The 15,428-nt window shown below is 42.3% G+C and overlaps 1 protein-coding gene across 1 annotated transcript; it reads right to left on the bottom strand.

Annotated features, from left to right (window-relative positions):
- Positions 1–422: 422 nt before the first annotated feature.
- Positions 423–13,612, bottom strand: ENPP5 (ectonucleotide pyrophosphatase/phosphodiesterase family member 5). Its single transcript, XM_074861409.1, has 4 exons — positions 13,577–13,612; positions 9,607–10,476; positions 5,593–5,769; positions 423–4,282 (listed from the first exon to the last, which is right to left on the bottom strand). The coding sequence occupies exons 2-4, from the start codon at positions 10,469–10,471 to the stop codon at positions 3,912–3,914; spliced, it is 1,413 nt and encodes a 470-aa protein (XP_074717510.1). The 5' UTR covers positions 10,472–10,476; positions 13,577–13,612; the 3' UTR covers positions 423–3,911.
- Positions 13,613–15,428: the final 1,816 nt, after the last annotated feature.

Here is a 15,428-nt window from a genome sequence, read left to right on the forward strand (position 1 = left end):
GTTCCACACTTCTGAAAAGTCACACTGCACAACCCTTCATCTTATAATAGGCATTTTTGCACCTTTTTTTTTTTTTTCTGAGACCACATTTATTGTGACCGCAGCATTACTGCAGCTCTTTATCAAGAAAGCCCAGAAGATTTTTTTGATTAAAGAAACTGCATTACCATTGTTGGTAAGAGATAGCTGGTTTTTCCATATACAGCAGCAAGGTGGGAAACAAGAAGTCTTTTATATAAGAACTTTGACTTAAAATTCTTAAATTCTATTAAAATAACTGGAAGTATGATAAAAGCATACACTGTGCAGAGTACAAGAAATATCTGGGATGCATATGAGTTAAGGCCATTCTCCCCCAGCCATCCCCCTACAATTCAAGTTTTTTTCCAGGAGCGTTTTTAAATGAAGCAAGAACTCGATGCTTGATAGCAAAGATATATTTCAACTTCAACATTTCCAAACCAGGAAGAAACAAAGAAAACATTTGACATCTCAAAATGTGATTCACAGGTCAACAATGAAAGACAAAATCAAGCAAGCTTCTCGGTTTCCAAGCTTAAGTTACAAGTAGTACACAGTAACTCAAATCCACTGTCCAATAAACTTGTTTGTACATCATAAAAAGTATCATAGACACAGAAACCAAATCCCACATCCTCCCCAACCAAAAAGGTAGTCTGAAAAAAAAATCTCACATCACTTCAGAGAAAAAGTTGATGTTTTTCTCCAGTGGCATCATATGTGCTTTCAGATTCATTAAGTATACACCCAACAACTGAAAACGGTGTTTAGCACTGGCTCAGCAAATATCCTAACAAGGTAGCTGCCCAAGAGGTACCTGTAAATACACCCAAGCAATAAAGGAAACATGTTTAAACCTACGCTGAAATACCCAAATGCTGAAAGATTCCTTTCAGTTTTCTACAAAGTTTCATTTTACCCTCCTCAAAGAAGGGCCTTACAGTGCAATGCAGAACAATGACATCATGTTTGTGCTCCCAATCTATTTTGAATATTACTGTTCTTAAACCCTTTGTTAGGGGAAACCTACTGCTCTTCCCTTGTTGCGTGTCTGGGCAGGTAAGCCTAAATCCCAGGATGACTGAACAATGCTGACCAACTCTGCCCCCTCCTTAAAATCAAGGGTCACTTTGGCTGATGATAGAACTACGCCCGTCACAATTTAAAAAGTGGGAGTTTAATGAACACCTCTGAGATTATAATCCAGTTATTTTTACATCTGCCATAATCACTGCTATGAAATTACTACAGTAAGAATAATTTCTATTAAAGCAGCATGTTCCAAAGTGAGAAAGTATGTAACTGAAGCAGCTACAGTGGGCATTATAGCATCTCCAATTTTCACTGTTATTCCCTTAAGGCAGCCTGTAGATCTTTCTTTAAACACACACTACGTTTGTGCTACAATTTGTTTTTAAGTTGCAAATAAGCAAGAAAAGGGGGACTCAATGCATCAGTTTGCTATCTGACATCTGCCTTCTGGAAGGCAGCTAGGGAAGTGATTAGTAACCATGTAGAGGTTTAGGTTTTCTATTCGGACTTCCCCAGCCTCTCTAGAAACTACTGTGAACATCATTGCTGCTTTCATCTTTCAGCTTGAAAAACCCCTGTAGGATTCAGTTTTAGCTGGCATCAGCAAATTAAAATTAAGACATACCTAACGGTCAGCTCCACTAAGAATCAGCTTTACAGTGTCAGGCACACCTAACCCAGATGTCTTCCTTCAATGTTTTCTTAAGAAAATAGCAGTGGAGGACAAAGCAGTACACAGAACAGTAACAACAGAATTGCAAAAATGACTCAGATTAAGCAACACGACTTCATACATATCCCCCAAATTAAGGGGCTGTCCTCCAACAGATCTGCTAGTTTCCTGCCTTCCTAAAGCTATTATTACATCTAAACTTTCAGTATATATTTTAAATTGGACTATTTCATTGCCTTCCCTCTCAAGCATTCAAGGCACCTAGCTGTGGTCTCTGGAAACTTCCCACCTCTGTTTGCAAGACATCTTAATGCTAAGCAAGTGTCCCTGCCACCACGAGGAATCTAACAGATTACCTCTGACCAGTGAGCACCAGTTTGTAACATGGCACTGTAGAGTCATCACTGAGGCAGTAAGAAGTAAGCTCACTTCTGAACTCGTCTAGATGTCATTCATTAAGTCTGAAATTAAGTTCAGCAAAACGAGTTTTGTACTTCAGTTAGTCAGCTTGTTGCAGCTCCTTGCAAGGTCTGCCAGCCACCCTCCCAACTGCAGAGTTACACTGTTAGTCACACCATTAGTTTGACAGAGCACATCCAAGGCCAAGATGTTCCCATCTTTGCCCTCTGCTGGGTGCTGTGGATAAAACAATAAATTGCACTTAGAGAAATATCAGACTATTCATCTGAATTTTGAAAGAGTTTCTTTCTCCTTCAGGCATTGTACTCAGAAGCAAAGTGTAAGTGAAACACTAACTCACACGGGGAGGGGAAAAACAAAATCAGCTTTTAAACAAGTCTGACAATGAGACAACTTTTCTCACGTCATACCATGTTTTTCATACAAACCTCAGTCAGCAGCTGCTCCCCTACCATTTAAGTGAGCTCATCAAAAAACCCATAACTACAGTAACAATAAGATTTATTGCCCCACACAAAAGAATCAAAGTAATACATAGGTTTTTTTACTCAAAATTAATAATTTTCCCTGACAGAGACTTTTCTCTGGAAGAACAAACTCTAGTCTTATACCTTTTCTCATATTCAAGTGTGCTTTTTCAGATTTATGAGTATATATGGCTTAAGTTTCATATGGCTGTTCCTTAAATTGCATGTCTAATCCTACTCATCAAATTCTAAGGTCCACCCAGACATATCAGATAGAACACAAGACAGCAAGCCAAACTCACACTAGAGAAGAGTCTCCAGTAATGGATCAGATGTTACACTCAGTGACAAGCTTGACAGCACGCTGAAACCAGCTTGTACATGCATGTTCCTTAGCTGATTGATCTGCCTTATTCTGAAAGAACCCTTTTATCACAGAAATATGAGAGACTCCATTTGGATATACAGGTGTTGTGCTTGTATGTGTCTTTAAACTGCCAGCCGCATGGAATTCCTAGAAAATTTAGTCCAGTGTACAGGAAACAATAGAAAAAGTAAAGACCTACATTTACCTAAAATCATAAAGACCTATATTTACCTAAATAATTAAAAAAAACCCCAAGTAGTTTAATGCTGATTCCTAAAGGCAATACCCGCTAGATTCATATTTTGGGGCTATAATTGACATAGTACTTTAAATAAATATGCCTAACTCTAAACTCAGACACTTAGCACTGCATGACCTAGCTTAATAATAATGTTGTTTTCTGCAGGATTTAATCCACCAAGCTATCTGTAATGGTAATCCATGCAAAAGCTTCTTTGGGCAGGGAAGAAAAAAACCTAAAGAAGTCTAGTCACATTCAGCGACATGTTAGAATCTAAGAGACTTAAAAAAACCTCTCAGAGGAAGAAAAAAAACCGGGGTGTGGAAAATTAAATCACCACGTAATAGTCTGTGAAGTGCACCTCAGTTGATGTTATTTTCCTAAAAGTAGCACAGAAGGAGGTATTTAAGGTCTGTTGTCACTACATGTCTACATACATATACAGCTTTCCAGGTTTACCTAGAATATTTTCAAAGCCCTGAAAGATTAAGTGGTTGTAGGGTGAAACAGAAACATGCTCTTTCTCTGCACACCTAGCATGTACGTACTCCAGTGTACCAGTGGATCAGCATCTGTTCCCTTTTACTCCAAATATTTATGCTGATCCATCTCTATTAATTTTTTTGTATAATCTTATTTTAAGCATCAAATGGGAAATAGTAGCTTGGTACTATTAATAATTACTTGTTATTAATCTTGCAAAAGTGGCTGGGCAGCTTCAGTATGTTGCATTTGCATGGTGTTTGCTTGGGTAAGGACAAAATGCTTAACAAAAACTGCAGTAAAAACCATAACAAGAAAGCTGCCCAGAAAGACTCCTATAATAGTGGCATAGATATCTCCTCCCAAGGCTACAGGAAATTCTTCAGCAAGTATATCTTTCACAGCATTGAAGGAACCGTTGTTGGGCAGTGGGTTAATACCAAGTAGATGGCACAATAAGGGGTACAAGTCTGTAGCATTCATGACTTCTTTGGTGGCATTCTTTCTGAAAGCAGGCCCAACTGCCAAAAAAATTGGATGCATTTCTGGTAAAATGTTGTCATATCCATGATTACCAACTAGAAATAAAAGATAAATAAAGGTCAATATTCTGAAGTTCCAAAACAAGCAATGAACCTTTGCCTAGAAATAGCATAATGTAGAAGAGGAACAGCCAACATTTATTCTTGCAGAGGTTTAGAAGACTCATTTTGATCAACAGCACAAATGTCTCCTAGCAGATACCAAGTCCCAGAACTACAAAGAGAAGATGCCTTAAAAAAGAATAAAAAGCACTATTTAAGGAAAAAAAAAAAAAAAAAAAAAAAGGTAAGCTCACATGGCAGTAACAGCACTGTCAGTATTTCCTTGATTTTCCTCAAGGAAAAACTCCAACTTTGCAACTGGACCAGATCTCTTAGGGAAAAAGAAAAAATCCAAGTAGAGACAGACTGCTTGACTCCTAGTAGCAGACAGAACTTAAGCACTGACTGATTTGACACTTTGTTCAATTTTGTGCACTACCTACTCATCAACAAGGAAAAAGTTTACAGATCTCACTAGTGGGTCTCCAGTGCCCCTTCTTTACAGGTGCACTAAAAACTCTGAACAAAGAAATAAACACACAGGCACAAAAAGCTGCTCTCACCAGCTATCAACAACCAAAAAACTTGTTAGGTCTTGCAGGTAATGCTCTTCAGCTTCATACCAGCAGCAAAGTTTAAAAGGTTTTCAATTAAATTTAAGAACTAACCATATGACACCTATATTTTCTTCCTAGCTAACCAAAAGTTACAGTTTACTGTCTCCATTCTACCTACAATAAATCTCAAAACTCCAAGGTGAGGAACTTAAAAGTGGGGCTTTTTTCCTCCAAATCACCTAAAATGCATCTTATCCTACAGGGCAAGCAAAAAACCAGTGGTGTACAGTAACACAATATGCAAAGACTTTCTAGCAATAGAGCATCCACACAAGCTGAGGACTTTTTTATTCCAGTAAAGAAATAGTACATGATAAAACAATGCTATTCACCCTCTTACTCAACAAGTTCAGTTACAACTTTTTTTTTTGTTTTTTTAATCTCTCGGGAAGTGCTTGTCAGTTTGCTAGACCTTGCAAGCAGACCTCAAGTGTGTGGCCACTAAAACATGTGAATGATCTTATCTAAAAATTAAACTTACTGAAAAACGGTACGTCCAGTTCTCCCTCCCCTAAGAGTAGCGTGCGCTTCCCATCACAAAAAAATTATAAATTCTACACACTTAGCTTCAGTTTCCCCTCCCAGTCTTACAAAAAATAAAATAAAAATTAACATCAGTTGAGATTGGGAAAGAAAGTACCGTGTAAGGTCTCTGACTAGGAAGATACACCAAAACAGAATACTTACATTGAAAACTGTCAGACCTATTATATACGATTTCCCATCCTTTATCAGCCACTGCTAAGATTGGCTGAATTCTACTGTTGTGTTTGTAATGGAATCTATCTGGAATCTGCTCCTTTTTATATACAGACATGTTGGGATGAGCATCGGCCAAAGCTTCGTATACTTCATCCAGTTTGCCTTCAAACAAACAAAAGAAACAAAAGACAAAACTTAAACACACCAATACTGAACTCATCAGTAGTTTAAATACAACTGAAAGAGGGCAAAATGAACTTCCCCAAAAGCTCATTATAGCTGTAAGAGACAACAGCGGATTACAATGTGCACAGAAGTTACTGTGAGAAATCCAGAGCCTCATTCACAGTAAGATCACACCTGGCATCAGACTTCACAGACTATTCCTAAGCAATAAGCACCTTGCTAATTTTAGAAAAATCCCTCATTTCAGTTATCAGAAGGTAAGCTTCTTACAAGAATGAGTTCAAAGGTATTTAGTTAAGTCTCAGGGAAAAGAAACCAGCTCCTCCTAGCAACGTGCAAGAAGATAGCTCCTAAACCTGTTCATGAGGTAATGTGCACATTAAGGCCAGACTCCGTCTTTCTCCCAGTTGGCTATGATGACAAGTGACACATTTCATTTATTTTAAAGCAGTTTAATTGTTAGTTGCTTTCCTTCAAAAGGCCAACGAGAGCAGCCACTTTGTTACTTGGCATCTCTGAAAACTTTTTTCTGAGTGAACCCAACTGTTTATTTCTCCTTCTACAAGATGATCCAATGAACAGCTACACATTTGACTTCATTTGATTCCCAGTTTTGATCCTCTACCATGTTGATGACAAGTTTAGCCAATTTAGAAGGAGTAGCCCGTTTGTTGCTATGCACCATGTAATATCATAGCATTAGCAGTTAATTGCCTAGGTATAAGCAAAACTAGCTTGCATTAATCTTTCAAGGGAAGCCCTCAGGTCACAGCCCAGATGCCACTAACCCATTAGGAGCTGTACAAAGACTGCAGAGGCCTCAGCAGGGAACAGACAAGTGAACCAAGGGACAGGTTGGACTGGCAGGTGAAGGTGGCACTTGCGGTCCAGAACTGTCAGCCGCCACTCTGTGTATTCAGTAGCAGCTAACAGTGCTGCCTACTCCTTTGTATTCTTAGAGTCCACTCCTTTCCCTTCCCTAGTCATCCACGGCATAGTGAGCGTAAACCCTTGAGATCTGTACTAACGCTACCAAATAAATAGGTGTTTTCCACCCCCAATTCTTTATTTGCTTATTTCCAGTTTCTGAATTTTTCTTTCCAGTAAAAATCACTGAACAGCCATAAAGCAGCTGGACAAGCTGGAACACCAGTGCACAGAAAGGAGGAACCAAGACACACAGACAGGGACACAAAAGCAAGTTCAGAAATCGACATCTGAGCAAGTTTCTTCAAATTGACATCTGAGCAAGTTTCTTCAATCTCCCCCTCCATTTAAGCACAGATTCCTGTTGAGGGCTACGCAATGTGTATAACAGACTTCTGTTACATACCAGATAACTCAGCTCCATGATTTAAGTGCTTCGTGCTACACACATGCACAATTTAGTCGGACAGCTGAGTTCACAGCTACTCTCTGCAGGCCAGTTTCAGTGCTACAAGGTCTGAAGCACGGTTGGAAGATGTTTACACTTTCTTTGTGGCCAGTACTGTCATTTTTAGCAGACGAGCGGGATTTAAGCACATCCTGTCATTTTGACTTATCATTTCTCACTAGTTCTGCCTTCACAGCTAGCTCTACATCCTGCACCGGGTGTTCCTGCAAGTGAGCTCTTCTCCGACTGCCCATCCCAAGAAATGATCGTCTTCATGACCTCAAGAACAAGGACTTAGTTTGACCCAAGACACTGCCTGAAGCAAACCAAGGATTAAAATCCGGTCTACCATTTGCAGCATGCATGGAGTTTTAAATATATATCAGGAAAACAAAAGTTTGGGAGGAGGTGCCCAATGTCTTTAAAGAAACCGTCTTTGTTTTCCCCCTCAGCTCCTACGATCCAGTATAGAAATTCTGGAGGAAAACTGGAAATAGATTAATGTATAACATTTCTTACCTCAAACTGGCATAAAAAATAATCATTAAACTTAATAAACACAATAAAGGTCAAGATGAGACAGCAAAAATCCAGATATGATAGAGACAGTTACAGCAACAAGAAAAGGGACTCCAGGCCAGCATTTCTAGGACTATATTAGTAACAAAATTAATTTTGTTATGCCACTTTTCTACATGGGATAACAGGGGGGAGAAGCCCCAAATACAACAAACTATGATTTTACACTAAATTAATTGAGTTAATATGTTTATATTAAATGCAAGGAAAAGGCCAACATCACCAGCTGTGCTACAGGTACCATCTTCATGAACATATAATTAGTTCCACACACACTAGCATGGTTCAGTAATGGTTTTAATCCATCTCCTGGGGAAGAAATATGCACTCAAACAGTTAAAGTAGCAGAAATTGCTGCGTTTTTAAGCATTCAAAATTTTTCTCAATGTCTCACTAAGTTTTACCATTCCCTTGGTTTAAGCAAGACAAATGGAATACCTGTCAAAAGAATTAGTCTTATGTACTTAAGTATATGTTATTTCATAGCTAAACTGAGAATGAAGCTCATTGTTTTATAATAAAAATTACAGTTGGCAACACGGAAGGAAGGAATTTTAGCAGTGCTGAAAACTAATTATTGGTAGCGTAATAAATATCTGAACCTCTGGGCAAAACCAAATCCAAGCTATTTCTGAAATCCACTGAAATGGCCTTTTTTACAATTCTGTCACCTAATTGCTGCAGAGACGCTATTTCTTTTCAGCATTTAGCAGACAGGAGAATCGAGTTACACATCTTCAGGTTCTCATTTAACTCATTAGGGATGTTTCAGCACTAAAGTTTACTTTTACAACTCCTTTATTTGGTAATGAGAACATCCTGGTCAACCATGTTTGTCTTCGTTAGAATGGGGCTCCCAAACTCAGTTCTTCTACCACCACTGAGAGAAACAGCACCCAGCTACAAGCACCTGAGTGTGCTCATGCAGCAGACGTACCAACATTTCTTCAAACTAAAAATGACAAGAGACATTTGCTTACACATTTGAAGGTCACTTAAGTCTGCAAAATACCCTCCCTGCTGGGGCATAAAATACAGAGTGCTATCCATTAGTGAAGCAAATGTTACAGAAATCTTAAAAAACACCTTTTCAGAAGGCCACCTAAAAACTCAACTTTCAAATTAGCATCTCTGCCCACACAAAAAATGTTGTTATCCAGGTTAACACATTTGCACCAAAGTTACAGGTTTTGATCATCAAAACAAAAAGCAGCATCTCTGCATCAGTGACACTAAACATACACCTGACACTTCAGCAACCCTTCAATGACTGCAACCAGACTTCAGATTTCGATTCCAACAGTATTCTTGCCCATCATTAGCACAATAAAAATGGTAGGAACATAACTGGCTGGCTGTTTAGCATGATGGGGGAAAAAAACTGAAGTGAACTACAATAGCTGGCAGCTAATCAAATAGCCAGCACAGGCTTTCTTTTTATCAAAGGTCCCGATCTGGTTTCAGTTTACTGTTTGAGTTAGAAATCTAATTCTTCCACTATGACTTTATCATCTTGATGAAAGGCGAGATATCTAACATTCAGTTGTTATCTATCTAGAACACCATTCATCCTTGATAATGCCATTAGATTATCTTACCTCTCATTAAGACTAAAGGATATTTGTCATTATTAGTCAACAACAGACAGATTTGCTCACTTTTCATTTCAGAAAGTTAATCCAGGCTTTTGACAGAGCTAGCAAAAAGAACAAAGAGGTGATCCTGCAAGTACTCCTTGTTCAAGGCTGACATCCTACTGGCATCAGGGCTGCTACCACCACTTCAGTTAAGGAACAAAGCCTATAAAGTTTAGATACTCAAGTATTTTCTTCAGAGAATTTTACTACTATAGCTCCTACCTTCTTTTGGCAAAATAGCTACTGCAGGAGAATGGTCAATGACTTTATAGAGTGCTCTATTCACGTACTGATCAAGCTCAATGAGCCTTTCCGAGGAAGACTGTGACATTCCATGATCACTTGTGATTATGACATTTATCACATCCCACAGCTTCGCCTTCTTCAGTTCAGACATAAGATACCCCAGCTTTTTGTCAATATCACTAATTATCGGTCCCATAAGTGGGTTTTCTGGGCCCAGAATATGGCCCATCTCATCAGGCTGTTCCCAGTATAGGAGACCAAAGTTTATGGGTTCTTCTGATGTAAACCAGTGAATAAGACTTGCAACTCTATCTTCAAAGGAAACAGATTCATTGTAGGGCATAAAATATGTAGGAAAGACTCCATGTATTTTCACATCTGTTCCAGGCCACATAGCTGCCCCGGTTTTATGTCCTTCCCTCTGGTTCGAAACCCATATTGGGCTGGCTTCTTCCCAGAACTTGGAGTTATGGATATCCATTTTGTTCAGAGAGAAAGTTTCATTCAGAATAGGATCATACATCTCATTAGCAACTATACCGTGGCTTTCTGCATAGAGACCAGTCACCATTGTATAATGATTAGGATACGTTTTTGTTACAAACACGTTAGTGACCTGTTTGACATGCACACCATTCTCCATGGCATAATGAAAATTGGGAGTTGAGACTTTATAGATGTAATCCCATCGAAATCCATCAAAAGATACTAGTAACACTCTGGGTTGGGCTGGCTGGAAAGACAATGCACTTGGAAGAAATAGTGAGAAAATTGCCAGGACTTTCCAATAACAGTTCATGGCTATTCTGGAAGGTGTTCGTCCCCTCTTCTGAGGCAACATGGCATCTGTTGAGCAGAGACAGAAGATTTGTTTGCATTAATCTGCTTGTTGAAGTTGTAACTTAGTTTTAAGAATGAGTAGCTAAAATATTCCTTATGTATTTATACAGCTTGCCTTACTAACACTGAGCGCTCCAAACACAGGAACAAGACCTTTTACTTATCAGTTAGATTGATATCCCAATTTCAGAGATAGGAAGTGAGTCACTACAATCTGTTGAATGAAACACAGTTCACAAAGCAACTTCTTTATCCAACACCACTGCCCAACCTCTTCCTTTTTTCTTCCTGCTCCCAATATACAGGAACTCCTGCTCTTGCCATTTGACATGTTTTCAAGTATTTTCTGTACTCAAAGTTATGAGAAAGCTTCTGCTTGTTAAGAGTTAAGATGTAAACAGGGGCAGTTCTCACCTTGAGAATAACAAGGTCCATCTCCACCAGAACTTTATAACCCTCATTAAAATCTCTGGAGCACAACCTCTCTTCTGCGCAAGCGTGGCACAGACACGCTACCGTCACATGGCAGAGAGCAGATGGGAGCAGGAAGTACGCGCTGGAACCGCAGTCTGCGCCTGCACAACTCCCACCAGGGAGGGGGAGACCAGCTAGAAACCATCACAGCTTCTCAGCCCTGACACTCGGTATGAGATTACTAAATGTGCCAAGTACATTTCTAGCAGAGAAACTAGCAAATAAGCTTTGAATTTCAAATACAGCAGAATATCCATCCAAAGGTTTTGCTCCTTAAAAAGTATCAAATCAAGAGTTAAGACAAACAAAGAGCAGGAACATCAGTTTCCCAACATTTTATCACATCTCTAACCTGATCATACCTTCCTTACATAACGGAGCTCTTACTGATCAACTAATTCTGATGCTTACTACCAAAGGTCACTTCTAGCGTACAGACAGCTTTACAAACAAGAATAAATACAAGTCACACAAGTCAGTGTGCAGATTAAGTTCTTCTAACTCACCACTTATGTCTCTGAACGGATTGGAAAGATGTGCTTGAAAGATTCAGCGGTATAGTTGTGAGCCACTGGAAATACCACGTCTTTCAAACAAGTATCATCTGTCCTTTCCAGTCAAATACCACTGCTAACCAAGCGCACACAGCATGAACCATGCAAGAGACAAGAAACAATGCAAATCCTGTCCACGAACTGCATGAGATGGTGACCACAAGACACTGTACCCAGAAGCATTTGTTCTCTAAACATTCAGCACTAATTCTGATTGTATGACTCAAGGATATGGACTATTCCTAGCTGTGACTGGCATTCCTTATCTAATAGCATGACATAATATGACACATAAAGGGGGCCCACAAGAAAGCTGGAGAGGGGCTTTTTACAGGGGCATGTACTGATAGGACGAGGGGTAATGGTTTTAAACTGAAAGAGGGTAGATTTAGATTAGATGTAAGGAAGAAATTCTTCACTGTGAGGGTGGTGAGGCACTGGGACAGGTTGCCCAGAGAAGCTGTGGCTGCCCCCTCCCTGGAAGGGTTCAAGGCCAGGTTGGATGGGGCTTTGGGCAACCTGGTCTAGTGGAAGGTGTCCCTGCCCATGGCAGAGGGGTTGGAACTGGATGATCTTTAAGGTCCCTTCCAACCCAAACCATTCTACAATTCTATAATAATTTCATATTGTATTGGGTTGTATTCCCCTGCCCCAGTTTCCCTCTGCCCTTCCCACTTTCTTGTTCAAAACTGTTATCCAACTCAAAGTCAGATCCATGTAAGAACCCTCACACAGGATTTCCCTATCTGTAACTGACCTAAAAATTTCATGCTAATATTCCCCACTTCTTGCTCAACCACAAGACCAGACACTGCTCAAGCCAATCCTGCATGTGGACCATACTGATACACCACACAGTTCCCTTCAGGTTCCCATTTTTCAGCAATCCTCTGGAACAAGTCACTACTGAAATTCTGTTGGAAAACAGTGATTGTGTAACCAATAAATCCATATTAATATCCCAAGTACATAAACATCCTAGTTAATGTAAGAAGTTGTAGCGTAACAGGAATCCGAATACCACTGCAATGATGGAACAGGATTTGTCATTTTGCTAGAACACAAGATATCCTCCATGGGAAATTTCCCTACTCCAGTTCCGCAGCTAAATCTCTCACATATATATTTACACTGGAAAACAGCATAGGCACTGTTGACCTGCAGATAGTCCAATGCCACCCTGAACTTGCGTATCCCAAAATTAAAATCCAGGCTTAGAGCCCTGCTGAGAATGAAGTGACACTTGAGAGGCATAACTGCCCTTTCAGCAAACACCACAGACCCAGAGGCTGCGGGATCACTCAGCTTCACCTGGTGGGGGATTTCTTTCAGCTGAATATGATGGAAATAAAGGGTGAACACGCTGCTGTGTCCAACTGAACCCCACCTGTCAAACTAAGCGCAGCCCATAGCCGAGTCATTAATTGCCCCCTCTGGGGAGAGACAAGTATGAATTTAAGTCCTCTCAAGTGAAGTCAGGTCTTTACTTCTGAATTTTACACAGTTAATGATGTCAACATCACCTAATCCTTTAATTGCATATTTTTAATAGATAATAAATAAGGGTTTTTTTTTTTCCAAGGCCTTCCTACACTAGTTTTCCCTGCACACAACCTGAGCACATCTACTCACCCGGGTCTCTCCAGAGACCCGGCACCAGGGCTCCTGAAGGGGCTCTGCCGGGACAGAGGTGTCTGACTGCCCGGGCAGGGAGCGGACGGACGGACGGACAGGGAAGCGCCCAGGGACTCCCAGCAGGCAGAGCAGCCCGGCACACGGCCCAAGGGCAGGGGCAGGCCGGCCTTCCCCGGGAGAGCAGCCGCCGGCCGCGGGCGCACAGCTCCGCGCGAGGTTCACCGCACCCCGACCGGCCATCCCCGCTGAGCACAGCCCGCGCTCCCGCACGCGAGGGACCACCCCGACACCCAGAGCACACACTTCCCCCCCACGAGGCCTACTCGAGCCTAACCGAACCGCCCGCCCCACCGGAGCCCCCCCCGACTCGAGCTGCCTCAGCTCCCGCCGCCCCGGGGCGGGCGGACACCCCACAGCCCCCGGCCCGCGCCACCCGCCCTCACCTGCCAGCGGCCCCAGGGCGCGGGCGGGACGGGACAGCCCCGCCCCGCCCCGCCCCGCCCCGCCGGGAGTGGCCAGCGGCGCTGTCAATCGGCGCCGGGTCACGGTAGAGGCGCGCTGAGGGGCGTGGCCATGGCGGAGCGTCCTCAGGCCGCGGGCGGGGGTTGTACGCTGTGAGTGGTGGCTAATGCTGGTCTGGTAACAGCTTTGTCGGCGACATGGACAATGGGATGGAGCGCACTCTCAGCGAGTTCACCGGCAACACCGAGCTGTGTGGTGCGGCCGACAGGCTGAGGGAAGGGATGTCATCCAGAGGGACCTGGACAGGCTGGAGAGGTGGGACCGTGTGAACCTCATGGAGTTCAACAAGGCCAAGGGCAAGGTCCTGCACATGGGTCAGGGCAATCCCAAGCACAAATACAGGCTAGGAGATGAGTGGATTGAGAGCAGCCCTGCGGAGAAGGACTTGGGAGTAGTAGTGGATCGAAAACTGACTACGAGCCAGCAATGTGCGCTCACAGCTCAGAAAGCCAACTGTGTCCTGGGCTGCATCCAGAGGATTGTGGCCAGCAGGTCGAGGGAGGGGATTCTGCCCCTCTACTCTGCTCTCGTGAGACCCCCCCTGCAGTGCTGTGTCCAGCTTTGGGGCCCCCAACATCAGAAGGACACGGACCTGCTCAAGCGGGTCCAGAGGAGGCCACAAAGATGATCAGGGGGCTGGAGCACCTCCCCTGTGAGGACAGGCTGAGAGAGTTGGGGGTGTTCAGCTGGAGAAGAGAAGGCTCTGGGGAGACCTTATAGCAGCCTTCCTGTACTTAAAGGGGCTACAGGAAAGCTGAGGAGGGACTCTTGATCATGGGGTGTAGGGATAGGATGAGGGGTAGTGGTTTTAAACATAAAGAGGGTAGATTTAGGTTGGACACAAGGAAGAAATTTTTTAGAATAAAAGTGGTGAGTCACTGGCACAGGTTGCCCAGAGAAGCTGTGGCTGCCCCCTCCCTGGAAGGGTTCAAGGCCAGGTTGGACGGGGCTTTGGGCAACCTGGCCTAGTGGAAGGTGTCTCTGCCCATGGCAGGGGGGTTGGAACTAGGTGATTTTTAATGTCCCTTCCAACCCAAACCATTCTATGCTTCTATGATTCTCAGGTGAGGTGCCCCTGAGAAGTGTGTGGGTTAGGAGGCAGCTCCCAGGGACCACCAGGCCTTTCCCACGTGGCAGGCAGCCCAGTGTGAGGTGACCCAGGCAGGTGGCACAGCAGGGAGCTGCCTCAGGAGACATTTTCTCCCACTTTGAGGAGCACAGAGGTTTGGCAAGAGCTGGGCAAGTTGTAATGGTGTTGCTGCGTGTCATGGAATTGCTTAAAATAGACAAGAAATTGATCCCAGGCTGGGCTAGCTGTGCTTTGACCTGGCTGTAAAGACCAGGATCAAAATTCACTTTCTGGATATCTGCAAGTGCTTCTGCAGTTTAAAATTAAAAAAAAAAAAAAAAAAAAAAAAAAAAAAGAATTGATTAACATGTCTGTCTATATGCCTTTTTCCTTCTCTTGTGTTCTGAGGCTCTAAATTTTCCATTTTTTTTCTGGCAGATACTTTTTCCCATGTTGTGATGTCCAAGACCCACAGCCATGCCCTTAAACAAAGAGGAAAATCAATTTACTCCTCCTCATCTCACTAGAAAATGAACTGCTGAAGGCGAAAAAGTCCAAGCTGAGTTTCTCATCTTTACTAGTTGAGGATCCACGGTACATACAGGTCTGAAGCCCACACCTTGTGTATGTACACAAACCTTACCCCATTTTGTGGCAGTGTAGATAACTTTTACTGGTGCATAGGAACATGCTACTTATTAATC

The sequence above is a fragment of the Strix uralensis genome, chromosome 3 (assembly GCF_047716275.1).
Source record: "Strix uralensis isolate ZFMK-TIS-50842 chromosome 3, bStrUra1, whole genome shotgun sequence".
Lineage (NCBI taxonomy): Eukaryota > Metazoa > Chordata > Aves > Strigiformes > Strigidae > Strix > Strix uralensis.

What these genes read in the sequence shown, in the direction of transcription:
- ENPP5 (XM_074861409.1), bottom strand. Translation starts at nt 10,471, where the DNA reads ATGTTGCCTCAGAAGAGGGGACGAACACCTTCCAGAATAGCCATGAAC. An exon ending in AGCTATTTTGCCAAAAGAAG is followed by an intron (nt 5,770 to 9,606) that starts GTAGGAGCTATA and finishes GTTTGTTTGAAG; the next exon opens with GCAAACTGGATGAAGTATAC. An exon ending in TAGGTCTGACAGTTTTCAAT is followed by an intron (nt 4,283 to 5,592) that starts GTAAGTATTCTG and finishes TTTTATTTCTAG; the next exon opens with TTGGTAATCATGGATATGAC.